Source organism: Camelus ferus, chromosome 6 (genome assembly GCF_009834535.1).
Source record: "Camelus ferus isolate YT-003-E chromosome 6, BCGSAC_Cfer_1.0, whole genome shotgun sequence".
Taxonomy (NCBI): Eukaryota; Metazoa; Chordata; class Mammalia; order Artiodactyla; family Camelidae; genus Camelus; species Camelus ferus.
The window spans coordinates 56,951,298-56,968,988 of record NC_045701.1 but is presented as its reverse complement, the minus strand read 5'-3'; the positions used below and the strand labels follow the sequence as shown (position 1 = coordinate 56,968,988).

The 17,691-nt window shown below is 37.9% G+C and overlaps 1 protein-coding gene across 2 annotated transcripts in view; it reads left to right on the top strand.

Annotated features, from left to right (window-relative positions):
* The first annotated feature begins 92 nt into the window (after nucleotides 1-92).
* Nucleotides 93-17,691, top strand: part of EXOC5 (exocyst complex component 5) — a 49,860-nt gene continuing 32,261 nt past the window's right edge. For both annotated transcript variants that reach the window (XR_004320722.1, XM_032482094.1), the window contains exons 1-3: nucleotides 93-353; nucleotides 16,591-16,685; nucleotides 17,313-17,460. Coding sequence is in view for 1 of the 2 variants with exons in the window: in XM_032482094.1 (XP_032337985.1) it covers nucleotides 327-353; nucleotides 16,591-16,685; nucleotides 17,313-17,460 (270 nt within the window). In the remaining variant the exon portion in view is untranslated. The remainder of the gene's footprint in view (nucleotides 354-16,590; nucleotides 16,686-17,312; nucleotides 17,461-17,691) is intronic.

The following is a 17,691-nucleotide window of genomic DNA, read 5'->3' as shown; positions in this document are numbered from 1 at the left end:
GCCTCTCTGCGGTTCGCCCGCTGCTCGCCCCTTCGCCAACCCCTCCCGACAGCCACCCGGGCCCGCGCAGCTCCACTTCCGGCGTACGAGGCGGTGACAATGGGAGCGGCGCGGGCGGCGCCGGGAGGCAGCTGACAGGCGTCTGCGGCTTCGCTTCATGGCCGCTCTCCCGCCCCGCCTGGGCTCTGTGGGAGAGCGGGGCAGCCCGCGGCGGCCGGGAGCCGGAGCTGGCGAGCTGAGCGGGGAGCTGTGCGCGGCGCCGCTGAGGCGCAGCATGTGAAGACGAGACGGCATCCAGCGCGAGGCGAGCCTCTCAGCTGGCCGGGATGGCCACGACGGCCGAGCTCTTCGAGGTGGGTCCCCGCGGCTCTTCGAGGAGTGGCAGGCCCGGGGTGCAGGCAGCGAGGTGGGCGGGCGGAGAAGCGGGCGTTCGCCGCTGCCCGGGAGCAGCCCTCGGAAGAAAGGTGGGAAGGCGAAGGGGTGGGTGGCTCCGGCGGCGGCGCGGGCGGGGCGTGAAATGGGGGAGGGGTGTACTGGGGGCCGGGGTGGGGAGGTGGGCAGGGAAGCGAGCCCGGAGTCCGGACCGGGAGCGTCGGTTTTGCCCGCACGGCTGGAAGGGAGCCTCGGGGGTTTGGGCGTTGGAAGACGAACTTCGGATGAGGGTGGGAAGGGCTGACTCAGGGCGCGGAAAGAGGAGCCTGACCCAGGTCGGGCGAGCCCCGTCTTGTCGCCTGGATCCCCGCGTAATATTCTAAGGTCTCCCCTTGAGATTGGGACGACAGGGGCTTCTCTTCGTGGACTAATGACTCCGTTAGCTAGTGATTAGCAGTGGCATTCAGCGTGCCTGCCAGTTTACCCTTGCATTTGAAAAGACTAGTATTTTTTTAGGACAATAAAGGCCTACAAAGCCCTTCAGTCTAAAGAGAGGCAAAACTAAAATTAAAATTGGGTTCAGGTCTTGAGGAATTGAAGTGTATTAAAAACCCTCCCTAAAGGCTAGCTAGGGAATCCTTAACGTGTGAGACAGTGACATTCTAATGTGTTTTCTGGAGTGTTTTCATTCTCTGAAACTTAAAATTAAATTTAGGGAAATCCAGTGTAAGAAGCCGTGATGTTTGAGCTAATAGAATAGGAAAATTGTAATTGGGCCACCGAACAATGAACCGTGTAGGGGATCTCCTTTTGTGAAAGAAATGAAAACAGACATGGAAAGGGGAAGGAAGGCAGGAAGGCAGGAAGGACCCTTTTCGTGTGTGCTTGTGTTTCGTATTGAGTAACAATATAAGAAATAATCGAGAGAATGCTGTTGACAATAGAGAATTTCTCCAAAAGTAAAAATTGGATCCTTTTTTATGCGTAAGATGCAGCAGATTTTGTTTTTTGTTTTGTTTCTTGTTTTTTGGCTTAAAATTTGAATGCCACAGTTTTTATAACTGGGAACTTTTCATTTGTTACTGTTAGCTATGTTTTGGATTTCTGTCAGCTTTTGGATAGTAATGTGTTGAGGAAAAATATGTGCCATTGTTATAATAAATTGTAATAAAATAGTAATATGTGAGTGAAGGGGTATAATTACAAAAAAATTTGGATATAGTAATTGCATTTCCTCAGATTCAAGTGTCGGAAGATATATTACATTAAGTTCTCTAGTTCTAAAATTGTGCCATCTGTTTATTGATCGACACAGGAGCAGGGAGACATTCTTTTTACTAAAAGCTTTTACTGTGTGTTCCTGAGCAAGAAGCTAAGTAGTTCTGTAGTTCCTTGTTTTATTTTTCACATTTTTATAAAGGTAGAAAACTGTTTATGAAGTTGAAATCTTTAATTTACTTAATGGGTTACATGACCAGCCAGCTGTTAGTAGAAAACTGTTATTTTGTCATACAGTTCATAAGGCGTAACCTTAGAGCTCATGAATCCGGATATTCCCAGTTCTGTTTTGAACTATATTATATCTTTTTTTCTTTTAATGTTTGCATGAGTCCGTGTAACTTCCTTGAAAATATATTTAATTTCTGTCCCCCATCCACATGGGGGAAGAACAGGAAGTAGAGAAGTATCTATAGTATATTTTGCTTTCTAGGGTCTAGTCATTTGGTAAAGTGGTTAAACCAAATTAAGGTTTAATTGAACTCAGTGACTCCAGTTATATGACAGCTGGTAATATTCACTTAACTTACTAGTGGTGATAGAGACAGACTACTCCTATGTCCAACGGGTTTATAGAGCAACCTTGAATGTGCTTATGGATTTTAACTCATGTGACTTTCTCTTTCCTGACCACATGTAGCTTGTTACTTCATCAAAATTAAAAGCATATTACCTTAATAGTTACATTTAAATGTTAATATTTATGATTAAGAAGTGCAGTTATCTTTTCAACCATACAGTGGACTCTACTCTTGAATAAGTTTTTATCCATAAGTGAAAAGTTGGTCTCTTTAGAGGGAGATGGAAAAAAAGAAAACAAAAAACAAACCTCAGTCATTGCTGCCATTTCCTGTTGCTACTGCCATAGTACCCAAGATGTAGGACAAATCAGGGAGTGTCTTTTTCTCTTGCTTCCTTTTCTTAGCGGCAGTTGGAGAACTGTGGAAAACAGAGATCAGGATGTAGTCGAGGATTATTTAGTTTTTATGCATCCTGGTTTGAATGCACTAATAGATTTAATTGTGCTTTGATTTTTCCACATTGAGAAAGAGGTTAGATCAATATAAAATTTTGCTTTGAATCCATGAAATTTCATAAGTGTTGACCCTACTTTTTAAAAAATCTTATTGGTCCTATGAGACTTCCTTTTCAACGTAAACACTTTCATACAACAAAATCAAGGTACAAGATATTTCCTCAGCTGACAGAAATGCTGTAAAGATTCTACCTGCAGTGTTTCTAAATGATCACCCGAAGAGGGACATTCTAAACAGGAATTCCTGTGTGGTTTGGAATATGTCCTCTACATCTAAAAAGTGGCTGGAATAGTAAATTCTTTTTCTGTTGTCATAAATATTTATTTTCACTGCGCTGCTGTGAGAACATTGCACTTCTTTCTTGCTATTTTTCTCTCCTGTCATTCTTCTGGAGTCTTCCCTTCCTTTTGGACAGGCTACCTTTATGGGAGAGTTCTTTGTCAAGTAGGGTCAATTACCCATTTATTCAACAAGTATTTGTTGAATACCTACTGAGTTACTGAGGCTGTGTGTCTCAAAGGGTGTGCTATAGAAATATCAGTCCTGTGAGATGTGCTGCTAAAAACCCATACAGTTCAGAGACCAAATAAGTTTTGGGTGTGGCATGCTTTGTATCATTAGAGATTTACAGTATGCCTAGGTATGTTAAAAGATTCTGAGATGTTTATTTCCCATACTTTTTTGACCATGAGACTTTTATTTTTTACTATTTGTTAATGTTGTGAATTCCATGGAACATACTTTGGAAAATGTTGAATTAGTTATAGAACCTGCCCTTAATTGTTAAGTAGGGGTAGGGAAAATAGATACATAACTACATACTCCTGAAGCAAAGTTGTAAATGGAGTCCAGAAGGTCTAGATAATGTGCTATAAGAGTTGAGAGGATGGAAAGATTACCTCTAGAAGTGGGAAAGGATTAGGAGGTGCCATTTGGATGATATATAAAGGATAAATTAGAGTTTGTGGAACTGGGTGAAGAGACATTCCAATTAAGCAGACAAAAAATTCAAGATATAAAGAGAGGTAAGTGTAGACCCCAGAGACAAGGAAAGAGTTCATTTTAGCTGGAGTATAGCATGCATGAAGAAGAGGAGTGGCATGTAAGGTAATTGGGATTTAATTGTGGTGGTCCTAAATATCAGGATTAGGAATTTGATTTTTGTTTCTTGTAAATGTAGGTGCCTTGATAATAATATTTGAGGTCAGGTAATTTGACTGTGTGTCAGTAGCTATTTGACTTCTAGATTAGAATTTGAATAGCCACGAACATATTTTTGCTTAAAAACACAGTATGTCTCTTAGACTTACAAACTAAGTTACCAGTTACAAACGCTGTTTAAGCAGACATTGAAAAAGGCTTATTCTCTTGTTCAGTTAACTAGTTAAACATACACTAATGAACATGAGATATACAAGTAAGGACCACTCCTTTACCTTCAGGGTGCTGAAATGCTACTTGTTTTAGCCATATTAGCTATAAAGTGTTTGTGGAACCTGGCCACTAATTACAGTATCATGTATATGAGAAAATGTACTCATTCAGCAAACATGTACCTTACCTTTCCTACCCTAGGCCAAAAATCTTTCCAGGTACTGGAGTTAAAAGTTCTTTTCAGTTAAAAATCTAGTTGGGAGAGTGAAAGAAAATAAAGTACTATTCCTTCTCTCAACACTCTACTGCTACTCTCAGTATTACTCCACTTCTGACACCAAATGTGTGGGGATTTCTTGCACAAGTGAAGTCAGTTTTCCAACTGATTGACTCTCCTGCAGTTCACTTTATTTATTTATTTGGGAACGGGATTAGGTTTTTTATTTATTTAGTTAGTTATTTTCATGGAGGTGCTGAGGATTGAACCCAGGACCTGTGCATGCTCTCCACCATTGAGCTGTACCCTCACCCCGCTCTATAATTCACTTTAATTCTGATACTGTCTACCTGGAGGTAGCATCAGATCCCACAGGTTAAAGGCTCTGTCCCACAAGAATGCCCTGACTTCAGATACCAGTTGCAGTCCAGGTTGTCACCTGTGCTTCTGACTGACTAGCCATATATTGGAGATTCTCATGACCCACTCTTCAGGTTCAGTAAATTGCTAGAATGGCTCACAGAACTCAGGAAAATAGTTTACTAATTGAATTACTGGTTTATCATAAAAAGATACAACTCAGGAACAGTGAGATGGATGCATAAGGCAAGGTATGGGGAAGGAGTACAACACTTCATGCACTGCTTGGGAGTGCCACCCTTCCAGCACCTTGATGTGTCCAGCAACCTGAAAGTTCTCTGAGCCACACACTTTAGGGATAATCAATTATTAACTCAATCTCTAGCCCTTTTCCCTTTCCTGGAGGATAGGGGGTGAGGCTGAAAGTTCCAAGCTTCTGATCATGCTTGGTCTTTTGGTGACCAGCCCCCATCCAGGAGCCCACCAAGAGTTGCTTCAGTAGAACAAAAAGCACTCCTATCATCCAGGAAATTCCAAGGTATTTAAGAGTTCATGTAGGCAGCTATCAGCCTTATCACTAAGGAAATTACAAGAGTTTTAGGAGCTCTGTGTCAGGAACCAGGGTCAAAGACCAAACACTAGAACAGAGATGCTCCTAGAACCCTTAGACGTAGTCCTTTAGTTGTCTTGTGTATCCTTTATCTTTCTACATTTCTGTGGGTAGAATGAATCCCATTTTGCTAATCTGAGACAAGATGAAACATTTTGTTGTACTTTTCAAAAGAATCAATACTCAATAAGTGTAATTCATTTAAATCCACCATGAAACACATAGAGTCTCTTGAAAATCAAATCGAATGTGGTTAAAAAGCGAAGCCAGATGTAGTAAAATTCATTTAGTTCCAGTGCCAGAATTGCATAAAATTCATATTTGGTTTCTGTTAAGATCTTGGATTTATTGCATCATAGAATGTGTGTTCTTTATTTCTGGCATGAGGGTGTTAGTGTTCTGCCTTTTTGGTTTTGGGTATATGGGGCAAGTCTTGAGATCCTTTGCAGGGGATTTGGCCATGGCCCTTTTTATAAGTATTTTAATTTATTGTGCACCTATGGTGTGCCCAACATTATTCTATTGACCACAGCTGGAAAGCAAGAAAAATGTATCACAAAATCTGCCCTTGCTTTCAGTTTAAGTCTGGAGAAGAGTAATTATAAAACAGTAAATGACAAAATGGCAGTAATATGTTCTGTGTTGGGATTTGAATTTTTAAGCCTCATAGGGATTGTTTAAGAGAAGAAATTAATGGAGATCATGTAGGGAAGGAACACTTTAAAGAGAAAGTGGGAATTGAGCTGGGCTTTTAGTAATTTTATAAATGTGTTTGAATTATTGGAAGAGAAAGAGTAGCCTTGTGGGATGAGTTACCTGGTCATAGGTAAGGAAGCAGAAGTAGCATGGATTTGAAGAAAAGGCTAGAATAGGCTGATGATAGTGTGCCTGTTCATTTTGGGGTGCAAAGAAATTTGATTAGGTAGTGTAATAGAAGATCTTTGAAGGGTAGCCTTAAGAGTGAACGTCATAGTTTAGGAATTGCATAGGGAAGTTTGCTACTAAAAGGAAACTGTGTTTTAAAGATTAGTTTGGTGGTGGTATACACAATGAATTTGAGAAAAACACCTTATATAGGTAGTACTTGAACCCACGTTGTTAGTTGATTTAACAGGACACAGAAATACTTCTTTCTGAAATCCTCTAAGCCTTACCTACTTACTTACTTACTTATTTATTTTACCTAGGCTAGGGGAAAATATAGTTTCTTTGAGTTTGTGGGTGGCTATACCATATTTTATTGGATCTATTTTTGGGAAAGATACTATAAGAAAATATAAAAGTTTGGTTGAATTTGCTCAAGGAAACAATGTTAAATTAGGGATTTATGTTCCTATCCAAGCGCTTGAAGTCTTAATTTTTAATAGAAATGACAACAAACCCCATGTTTTTACTACAATTGGTAGCATTTATGAACATTCAGAATACGAACTCAGTTAACAGATCGACACAGTAATTGTGTAAAGTTGGATTTAATATAGTATCTTAGTCAGAGTGCCTACTTAGATTCTTGTTTTGGCCATTTTTGCTTTTAATTACTATAGTAACATAGAGGTTAAGATATACCTTTGTCAATTTCATGAAATTTTAAATTTTGGGAACTGTTTACAGGTTGTTTATAATTGTTTACAATTCTTTGAGTGTCCTCTTGGGAGGGCTTAGTCATTTGGAGTTCTTAGAATTAATTTGGCTATCCTTTTCTCATTCAAAATGCCTCTGCAGCAGTGTTAAGCATTAGAAAGTAAGTTACTGGGATTTGTTTGGTTTTATAAGTAGAAAAGGTTTTGTTTTGGTTTTTTTTTTTTTTTGGAACTTCCATTCCATTGGAATCAGTAGCTGATTTATCTTAAACTCTTGTGATAATTTGATTGCCTCTGAGGATAAAATCTGCCCTTGGAGTCCAGAATACTGTTTTCCTAATTTTTCCTCTTCCTTTCTTGGTCCCTTTTAACTTTGTCTTTTGTTGGATCCCTTTCCTCCTCTTATCTCCAAATGTTGGCATGCTCTTCTGCTTCCTAGATGATCTCATCTAGTTCTGAGGTTTTTAAATAACTCTAAAATTATGTCTAGCTCCAGTTTCTTCCCTGTAATACAAACTTATTTTTCTGATTATGTGCTCTGCATTTTCACTTGTATTTAGTAGACATATTCAACATATCATATGCAGAAAAATCTTTTGTTTCCCCACTCCCTTTTCCATGTCTTTCCCCTGTCTCGATAAATGGCACCACCCACCATTCACACAGTCATTCAGGCTGCAAACCTCTATAAGTAATCATGATTCCCTTTTAAAATATTTCTCCACATCCAATCCATCAGCACTTTGTATGAGTACATCCTTTAAAATGTCAAGAACCTGGCCATATTACAGCACCCCCTCCACTGCCACCTTCATCTGTTAGTATCTCTTGTCTAGACTACTACAGTGTTGCAGATTGAGTTCTCAGAGAAGCAGACTTTGAGACAGTTTAGTGTGCAGGATATGTATTCGGAAGTACCCTTAGGATGAATGTGTATGAAAGGGCAGGGTGACGAAGCAAGATTGGGCCTCAGGAGTAGAGGTACAATGCTGGCCCAGTAACAGTGTTGATGGCCCCTGTGGGAGTTCTGGAACTAAAATGATCTGTCAGAGTTGTCCTGCTTTTGACCAACTTGGTAAGGCCTTTATATTCCCATCTCAGATGGTCACTGGATGTAGACCACGTTGTGAAAAGTATGCTGTTGGGTGAAGTTCTCTGCAGCTGAGGGAATCTCTGTAAATACTGTCAGGTGAAGGCTCTCTGCTTACAGTGCTGCTAGCAGCTAGGGCAAGTCCCTTCTTGAAGGGAGATCTGGGTGACACATCACTGTGTCTACCACAGACCACCCCTGTGCCACTAGACTCCATGTCTTTGTATACATTTGGGGATTAGCTCCTGCAGCACTTCAGTTGGGGTCCTTATCCTGGAGGGAATTAGAAGAAGTTGGTTAGTGGGATGAGTTATGGGCCCCTACTGTTCTACCTGGTCTTGGGTTGCAACTGTTGCAGTTTCCCTTTACTTTCCATTCTGACTCCCCCTCACCTTTAGCTAGTACCTCTGCTGCTCTTGGTGCTTAACCAGTTACCATACTTTTAGGCTAGGGTTGCTACGCTTGTCCACGCACTTTAAGAATTGGTTCAAGGAGTTTCATGAGATCCCTGCAAGGGGATCTGTGTGTACTAGCGGCCCTGCTTCCTTCTGATAATGTCAGATAATGACCAAAGATGGTCACTCCTCTTCTTGTCTTTCATTCCCTGAATATAAGCCAAAGTGCCCAGGCAGCACTCATAGTTACAGTTTACTGGGACTCTTACTATGTTTTCAGACAAAAGTATTCTCCGTGTGGAGATTAAGACCTCTAACCCTGTATACCTTAGAATTGCAAGAATAGCAAGAATAAATTGGGAGTCATGATAAGTGGGGCCACTTCCACTTTAACTCCTTGTTCCCAGGCTCATGTGTTTTTCCTTCTGGGGACACAGCATGCTATAGAAGTTTTTAATTCAGAATGTGTACTACACCTTGGACGATAGTGCTCCATCTTCATAGCGTATTGTCTCTGAACTGGTACTCCAGCTATAACTTTAGTAGGCTCTTCCAATGCTCTGTCAGACTGGCAGCTTCTCTGTGGTATGGTTTGTGATATGACCAGTGGATCCCATGGTCACCACCTTTGCTGTAAAGTGGGTCCTTGGGATGGATGTCTGTTATGTGGGATCCTGTGCCAGGGGAACAGACACTTCCTCTGAGTAGAGGTAAACCCAATTTGGAATGTTTCTATTCTTGTTAGAATGAATTACTTTTCCAACATGGAAAGGGCCCAGTGTAGTCAACTTGCTACCATATGGCTGATGAGTCTACTTAAAGGATGGGACTATTGTAGGGGCTCAGAATTGGTCTCTGTCACTCTTAAGCTAGATATTTGGCTTTGATAGTAACTGGATCAGCTTTGGTAAGTAGGACCTCACACTTTTGGGGCTATAATATCTCTGTACTGTGTTCTCTGTTCATGTGCCCAATATGCTAATACTGGCCAGAGACTGGCTGGTATCAGCTGACAGAGTCATCTTGTCTACTTGGTTGTTTATTTCTTCCTCCATGGTAGATGTCTTCTTGTGGATATTAACATGTGATACCAAGATCTTCATACTTCTTGCCCACTCTCATGTATCCATTCACATGCTTCTACCCCAAATTTCCCTGTTCTCTTCCTTCCAGTCTTTTTCCTCTCATAGCCAGGCCTTCTGCCATTGTCTGTGAGTCCATATATATTCTAACCTCAGGTCAGTTTTCTGTCCACCCAAGAGGATGACCAGGTGTATTTCTCAAAGCTTTGCTTTTTGGGAGGGTTTTTTGTTTTTTTTTGTGTTTTTTTGTTTGTTTGTTTGTTTTTTGCCACTGAGTTTCAAGGCAGCTGCTGGGTGAGGTTGTAATTGCAGCTTCTGTCCATTTTCAGTTGGCACTCACATGCTTAGCCAGCTCTTCATAAACCAAGCTCATGCTTTTTCCTTCTTTGTCAGCTGGTTTTAAGAGATTTCCCATAAGGCCATACGTGTGAATTGAGGGAAGGGTGCTGGTGCAATAGTAGTGGAAAACATAGGCGTTTGGGCTACTTGCTTATGTAGTTTGCTTTCTGGTCCTGGTCATGTTTGATCCTGGGTTTACCACTTCCATCTTATGGTAGATAGTTCCTGGGTCCACTTGACATAATGACTTGGGGAGTCTGTTAGAACCCACCTCCTGTTACATAGTTCTGGATGCATAGTCACTTTGTGTCCTGTGGTCAGAGGTGCCATCTCTGCCAGGCTACAGTACCACATCAGGAATTGTTCTCAAAAGATGTATAATCTCTGCTGCAGATGGCATGATCTTGCTTTACCATCCAGGGATTTGTGTTGTGATTATCCTACTGGGGCTTGCCATAACTCCACATGACCTTGTTTCTTGGCACTGATTAATATTTTAGTAAATACTAATTTCTTTAATACTACAGAGTCTGCTAGGTTGTATGGCCCCTACTTCGACAGAGCCATTTTCTGCTTTTCTGTCACTTGATATATGTGTCAGTGTGGGTGTGGAACATGTTGCCTCCAGAATCTGAGAAGGCCTTCCAGGTGTTGTGTGTCCTTTCTTGTGGTGGGAGGTGCAAGGTATCATAATTTGTCCTTTACTTTGTATGAGATGTCCCAGCATCCCCTGACTACTTTAAAAATTTTATTGCTTGAATCTTTGTAGGATATGTATCTCAATCTCTGGAGCACATGTGTCTTACCAAGCCTCTCCAGTGTGCTAGCCAATTCTTGCTCATTTAGCCCAATTAACATGATGTTAATTCATATGATGGATCAACAAGGTGTTCTGAAGAATGTCCATGTGGTACAGATCATGTTATAATAGGGGGTAAGAGGGTTCACACAGCATTGAAGCAAAACTAAATGTATACTATTGCCAGTTCTATGTGACCATGAACTGTCTCTTTGCTGATAGGGATCAAAAAAAATGTATCCACCAAATCGTTGGGCACATAAGGCTGGGAGATACTACATGTGGCATGGCAGATGTACTGGGGCTACTTTTTGGTTGATTATTGAAGTAGTCATCCTCCAGGGTTTGTCTGGTTTTTGCAGAACCCAGGCTGATGAGTTAAATGAAAAAATGATGGGTAACATCACTCCTACCTTCTTTAGATCAATGGTTGGCAAACTTATAGCCTGTGGGATAGATGCCTGTTTTAAAAGTTTTATTGATACACAGCCATGACTGCTTCTTTTTGTGTTGTCTATGGTTTTACTTGTATTAGAAAAGCAGAATTGAAGGGTTGTAACAAACTCTATGGCCCTTAAGCCTAAAATACTATCTGGTCTTTTAAGAAAAAATTTGCTGATCCTTACTTTAGAACTTTAAGAGGGGCACTGATTTTTGCCTCTCCACTTGTTTACTACATTGAGTAGGCACGGCAATTTCAGAGACTCGTACTTGGACTTCCCCAAACTCCATAGACCAAGGATCCAGTGTCGGTGCATCAGCCATCAAGTGTTTCTATCCGGAAAACATGTTTGCGGCCTTGGGAAATGGCCGCTAGTTGGGCTAATGGCCCATTGAACCAATGGTGAGCTTGACTTTGGCTAGAAATCTGCTTATTACTTGATTCCCATATGTCCTCACTCTCTTGAATCCATGGTGCTTTGAGTCAGTCAGTTATTAATGTCAACTAGGACCCTGTATACAACAGACCTCAAAATGTTTGAGTATTCCCCTTCTCTGTGTATATAGTTATTTAAGTAAATGGTTGTAGCTCTTTTAGGGGAAAGGAATAGTGGAATCATTACTGCATAAATTTGCCAACATATTGCAGAGTCCTTCCTCCTGGGAGCCTAGCATTTTCTTCAGTCAACAGCAGGGAATATATCATGGTACTTTCAATAAGACCTTGGTACAAGCTCTGGAATTTCATTACCTCTCTTGACCTTATCCACACCTATTTTCCCCTTCACTCACTGTGCTCTAGTCACACTGGCCTCATGTCATTACTTGCGTACTAAGCGTGTTCCCTCTACTTGGAGCATTCCTTCCCCAAATTGCTTATTTCTTAGTTATATTAAGTTCTTTGCTCAAATTTTACTTTCTTAGAGAGGTGTTGCTTGATCACTTCTATCAAAAATAATTCCACTCTTATCCATCACTCTGTATCCTCTTTAGTTTTCTTTATAGTTCTTACTGCTTTATCATTATTTGCTCATTTATCCGTCACTCTCCATGAAATCCATTGGAGCAGATTTTTCTCCTGCCTTGTTTACTGCTATTTCCTGTGTCTTTAGAACAGTATGTAGCATGTAGTAGGCTCTCAATTAGTATTTGTTGAATGAAGGAATACTGTATTTTGAGAAAATTGAGAATATTTCATGTGAAAAAATACTAGCATATTTTTCCCTATGTCATATAATATATGTAATATTTATTTGTTGACTTATAAGTTTTGGGGCATATATAATTTAATAAAACTGGTATATTGAAATTAATGAACAGTGTAACATGTTTAAATGAAAACTGAAACTACCTAATAACTGATAAATGAAATTAATAACATAACTATATTTACACAACTATGTTTGAGCAAAAAAATGACAGGGAAAAGGAACACAATTACTGTATAAAGTTATTTAGTGGAAGTACTGAGGACTTTTGAAGAGCTGACTACTTCATAAATTAATTTAGCCTCTTTTTAAAGAGAAAGCTGTTGATTTTTACCAGAAGTGAAGACTTGGACTTTTGAAATCAGATAAGTGCATGTGGCCTTGGATTAAATAACCTTTTTATATCACACAATTTCACAAGTATAAAATGAATCAGTTTTAGAAGAACCAACCTCATAGACTTGTAAGTACTTATTAAATGAGATTAAGTATGTAAAGTGCTAAGCATATATCTGGCACATAATAAACACATAAAAAGCTGTCATCATTGTCTTCTCATTATTTAGAAGTATTTCACGTACTCAGATTTCTAAGTAACTATAACATAACTTCTTTGCGTCATTTTTCCCAATTTATATATGTAAATTAAGAATTGTTAGACATGTCAACTCTTCTGTTTCAACGGAAGTGAGGTAGACTAGAGGTATGATTATCTGAATAATGATATGTTTGCTAAATGAGTTAATTGTATTTCTGAGGGCCAAAGTTTTTACTTTGCAGGATATCTCACCCATCCTTAGGATTTAATTTCCACACATGTCAGCATATGGCTGAATTGAACTTTTTACTTTTTACATTTTTTTTTTTACAGTTATTACAAAGTATTGGTTAAATTCCCTGTGTTGTACATCCTTGTAGCCTACCTTACACCAAATGGTTTGTACCTCCCACTCTCCCACTCCTATATTCTTCCCCCTACCCTGTAACCACTAGTTTGTTCTCTGTGTTTGTGAGTCTGCTTCTTTTTTGTTACATTCACCAGTTTGTAGTATTTTTTAGATTCCACATGTAAGTGGTATTTTGTCTGACTTATTTCACTTAGCATAATGCCCTCCAAGTCTATCCATGTTGCACATGGTAAAATTTTGTTCTTCTTTGTAGCTCAATAGTATGCCATTGTGTGTGTGTGAGTGTGTGTGTGTGTGTGTGTGTGTGTGTGTGTGTATACTCCATCTTCTTTATCCATTCATCTGTTGAAGGACACTTGGGTTGCTTCTATCTCTTTGCAATTGTAAATAATGTTGCTGTGAACATTGGGGTGTATCTTTTCAAATTAGTGTTTTTGTTTTTGTTTTTGGATATATACCCAGGAATGGAATTGCTGGATCATAAGGTAGTTCTCTTTTTAGTTTTTTGAGAAACCACTATACTGTTTTCCACAATGGCTGCACCAATTTACATTCCCACCAGCAGTGTATGAGGGTTCCCTTTTCTCCACATCCTCACCAACATTTGCTTTTTGTGTTCTTTTTGATGCTAGTCATTCTGCATGAAGGGTGAGGTGATATCATATTGTAGTTTTGATTTGCATTTCTCTAATAATTAGTCATGTTGAGCATCTTTTCATCTGCATTTCCTCTTTGGAAAAATGTCTATTTAGTTCTGCCCATTTTTTAATTGGGCAAATTTTTTTTTAAGTAGCTAGCAATCTTGTTTACTTTTCATGCCTTGATCATATCAGATAGCTATATTTCCTATAATAGAAATCTTTTGAGAGAAACTCATTAACATAACTGCTGTTTTTCAGTTATTTGACCACTATGAAAGAGCCTTTTATAGTAAAATATAAAAAGTCTTTGAAATTTTTAAACACCTACTTATATTGTTTTGTGTTCTTGCTACTTGATGTTTACTTTTTTAGCAATTAGTGATATTAACAGTCATAAAAGCTGTATGGTTTTCTTATAAAATATGTACCAGTTTGAAAGTTGACAATGGATTTTATGTACAGATAGGCTTGTAACAGTTTACCCATTTCTGATAACATTGACTTGCATTACTGATGTGTCATATGACTTGAGTGTTTATAAATACAAGTAGAAATTTTAAAAGACAAAATTGATGATGTGTATATGCCTTCGTGTGGCAGTTTTCACCTTTTTAGCTCTACCTCTTATCTCTACCATCTAACTTTAGGCACAAAGGACTATTTGTAGTTTTCCAAAGTTGCCATTAGGTTTCATATAGCAGTGGAAACAGTGATTTAAAATCTTAGCTCTGCTATTTACAACTTGTGTTATCTTGGGCAAGTAATTAATCTTTCTAAACCTCAGTTTCCTCATTATAAACTGGGGATAGAATAGGACTTCAGGTCTTATTGAGAGTAATGAATGAAAAAATGCGTTTAAAGTGTTTATGTGAATTGTTATTCTTGTTTGGTATTCCTCTTCTTATTCTGATAGTAATTCTTACTCTGACTGAAATTCGTCGTCTCAGTCCTCCTCTCACATCAGACTGATAAACCATTCTCTCGAGTTCCAATTGATGATGATGATGATAAAAGGACAGGTTGTCATCTATTGGTTTTAACTGTCAACTCTCTCTGCATCCTTCCATATGTGGTCCTTGTGATCTAGTCCATACTTACTTCTCAGTTCCTCAGTAATGCATTAAATTCTATCTTCTCTTTGTAAAGGTCTGGAAAACTCTTTGTTCCATTTTTGTCTGGCTGACTTTTCTTTCTTCTGGTTTCAGCTTAAGTGTTTTGTCCTCATAAAGTTAGACTGTTGCAGCACCCACTTCTTGCCAATCTTCTATCCCTTACCATTTTCCCATCATCTTTGTTGCTATTATATATTCTTCAAGCATTCAGTACTTTTCTTTCTCTCACATTTATCACAATTGTAATTAGTTATTTCTGTAATTACTTGTTTGATGTTGGCATCTTTACGTAGAAGATCATTTCTGTGAGGCCTTGCATGGACCTATGTATTGAATTCATATCTGTTTTCTTAGTGCCTACAGCAGTGCCCAGTACAGAGTAGTTGTTCAGTAAACTTTACAGTTTACAGTTTAAAAAACAGTTAATTGCTGAACTAATGAATATCCCATTTCCATTGCTCAACTATTTATTGAGTTAACAACTCACTCAACAATGTTAATACTGAAGTTTGTGCACATATTTTAAATTTTACTTATCACATACTATTGCATTCTTTAGATATTTTTCCCTGTTCAGGCTATTAGTTTGTCAAGGATGCAGTGTGTATTTTATACATCGTTTCATTCCAAAGCCTAGCAAAGTGCTTGACACTGAAAATTTTACTGTTCACTGAATGTTTATCAGTGAAAATACGCTTTTAAAATATGATTAACAAGTGGAAAATTGTATGGATGCAAGATTTTAAACTGGTACCAGATGCTACCAGTTTAAGTTACATGCTAAATGGGAGGCAATAAATATATCTATTTGCATGAAAGAGGGTAATACGGAAAATATTTAAATCAGTGTGTATTAGTCTAAAAAATGCATTACCAGCTAATGGTAAACACTTGAATGTTTATTTTCTTGATTGGGCTTCCACTCTTAATATTACTTTTTTACTATTTTTTTCTGAGAAAATTCAGAAAAAATTATCCTTTTAAAAAATCAGATATTATATGTTAGCATTTTTTCTCATTCCATTAAATTTTTTTACAACATGATTTTAATAGGAACATAATTTTTCATCTTGTAAGTTTCATAATTTTTCAATAATGACTGTTGAATATTTATGTAAATACTTTTTCAGTGTTATATATAATATTACAAAAATTTTGTGTTCATATCTGCTTTTCCTTTAGAATTTTAAAAGTAGAATTACTGGGTTAAAGGGTATGAGCATTTGTAGTACTATTCTTGTTACCGAACTGTTACCTATTGTCCTCCAAAAATAATGTGCCTGTTAATATTTTTAACAATAATGAGAGTTTGAGTTTCAGCTTACCCACTCCTGTATTATTACATAATATAATTAAGAAGAAAAAAAACCTTTTGTCAGTTTGTGAGGTAAAAAAAAAAAAGTGATAACTTGACCTTATTTGATTACTCGTGAGGCTGTATATATTTCATGTTTCTTGACCATTTGTATTTCTTCTATGAATTGTTTGTATCCTTTGCTCGTTTTTCCATTGGGATGCTTCTGCTCATAATACTGCTTTAATATTTTAATATCCTAATTTTCATTAAGTAATTTGTTTATTGAAGTTTTTTTAATTGAAAAAACCTTGTATATTTTAATAATATAGATATATTTAAATAGTAATTCCATTTCATTTTAAGTTCTCACATAGTATAATCTGTTTAATTTGTGTAAGTAGTGTTATCAACTATGAAACTTTTAAAAAGAACACTTATTTTGTAAACTAGGAGCCTTTTGTGGCAGATGAGTATATTGAACGTCTTGTATGGAGAACCCCGGGAGGAGGCTCTAGAGGGGGACCTGAAGCTTTTGATCCTAAAAGGTGAAGTAAAAAAATTTTTTTTCATACACCAATCTAGTACCAGTTTGTGTCTGAAATAGAGGTGACTGTTGAAATTCCTTTCTACACTCATATAAAGGGAGTTAACAACTGGCCAATAAAAGGAAGAAGTATTAGAAATTTGGTATTTATTTTTTCCTTGTATATTTCTTTTATCTTAGAGAAGGACTTTAAGTGATATAGAAGAAGAGATTTGATTGCATTATAAGAATTTAATATTTTCTCTAGTTAGTAATAAATTAGAAAGGGTTGGTTATACCTCTAAAATAAGACATGTTGAATATGTTGCTTCAAGTATAGTTGTAAATTGGGGGAACAGAACTTCACAGTACCCTGGAATGCACAGTGTTATTTTTATATAGTACATTTTACCTTTTTGATTATTTCTGTAAAATTGATTTCTATTCTGGTGGTTAATGGAGATTCCAGGTGATGTTTTCATTTAAGTTAGAAATAATCCCTAATAAGATGCTATGGAGGAAATTAACAGAGTCATCCCTACCTCCAGGAATGCTCATTAATACTTCATTTACAATTATAAATGAACTGATCTGTTCCTAATGATCAATTATAGATGGATTGATACATATTCTAATTTTCCCTTGTTAGATTATTAGAAGAATTTGTAAATCATATTCAAGAACTCCAGATAATGGATGAAAGGATTCAAAGGAAAGTAGAGAAACTGGAGCAACAGTGTCAGAAAGAAGCTAAGGAATTTGCCAGGAAGGTACAAGAGCTTCAGAAAAGCAATCAGGTAAACATTTAGCTAAATAATAAATAGTTTATATAGGCTGTAATATTTTTATTTCCTTTCAGTTTTAAGTTCCTAAAAAAGTCTAGTCAAATTACAGTAACTGTTAAGGTTTCTTTATACTGCTCCCATGTCATGGAATAAAAATGTTAATGAATGGTTATCCAGCATTCTTGGTACACTTGCTTGCTACTGAGTGTTGGTTTGGGATCACAGTACTCCCTTCTTAGGATG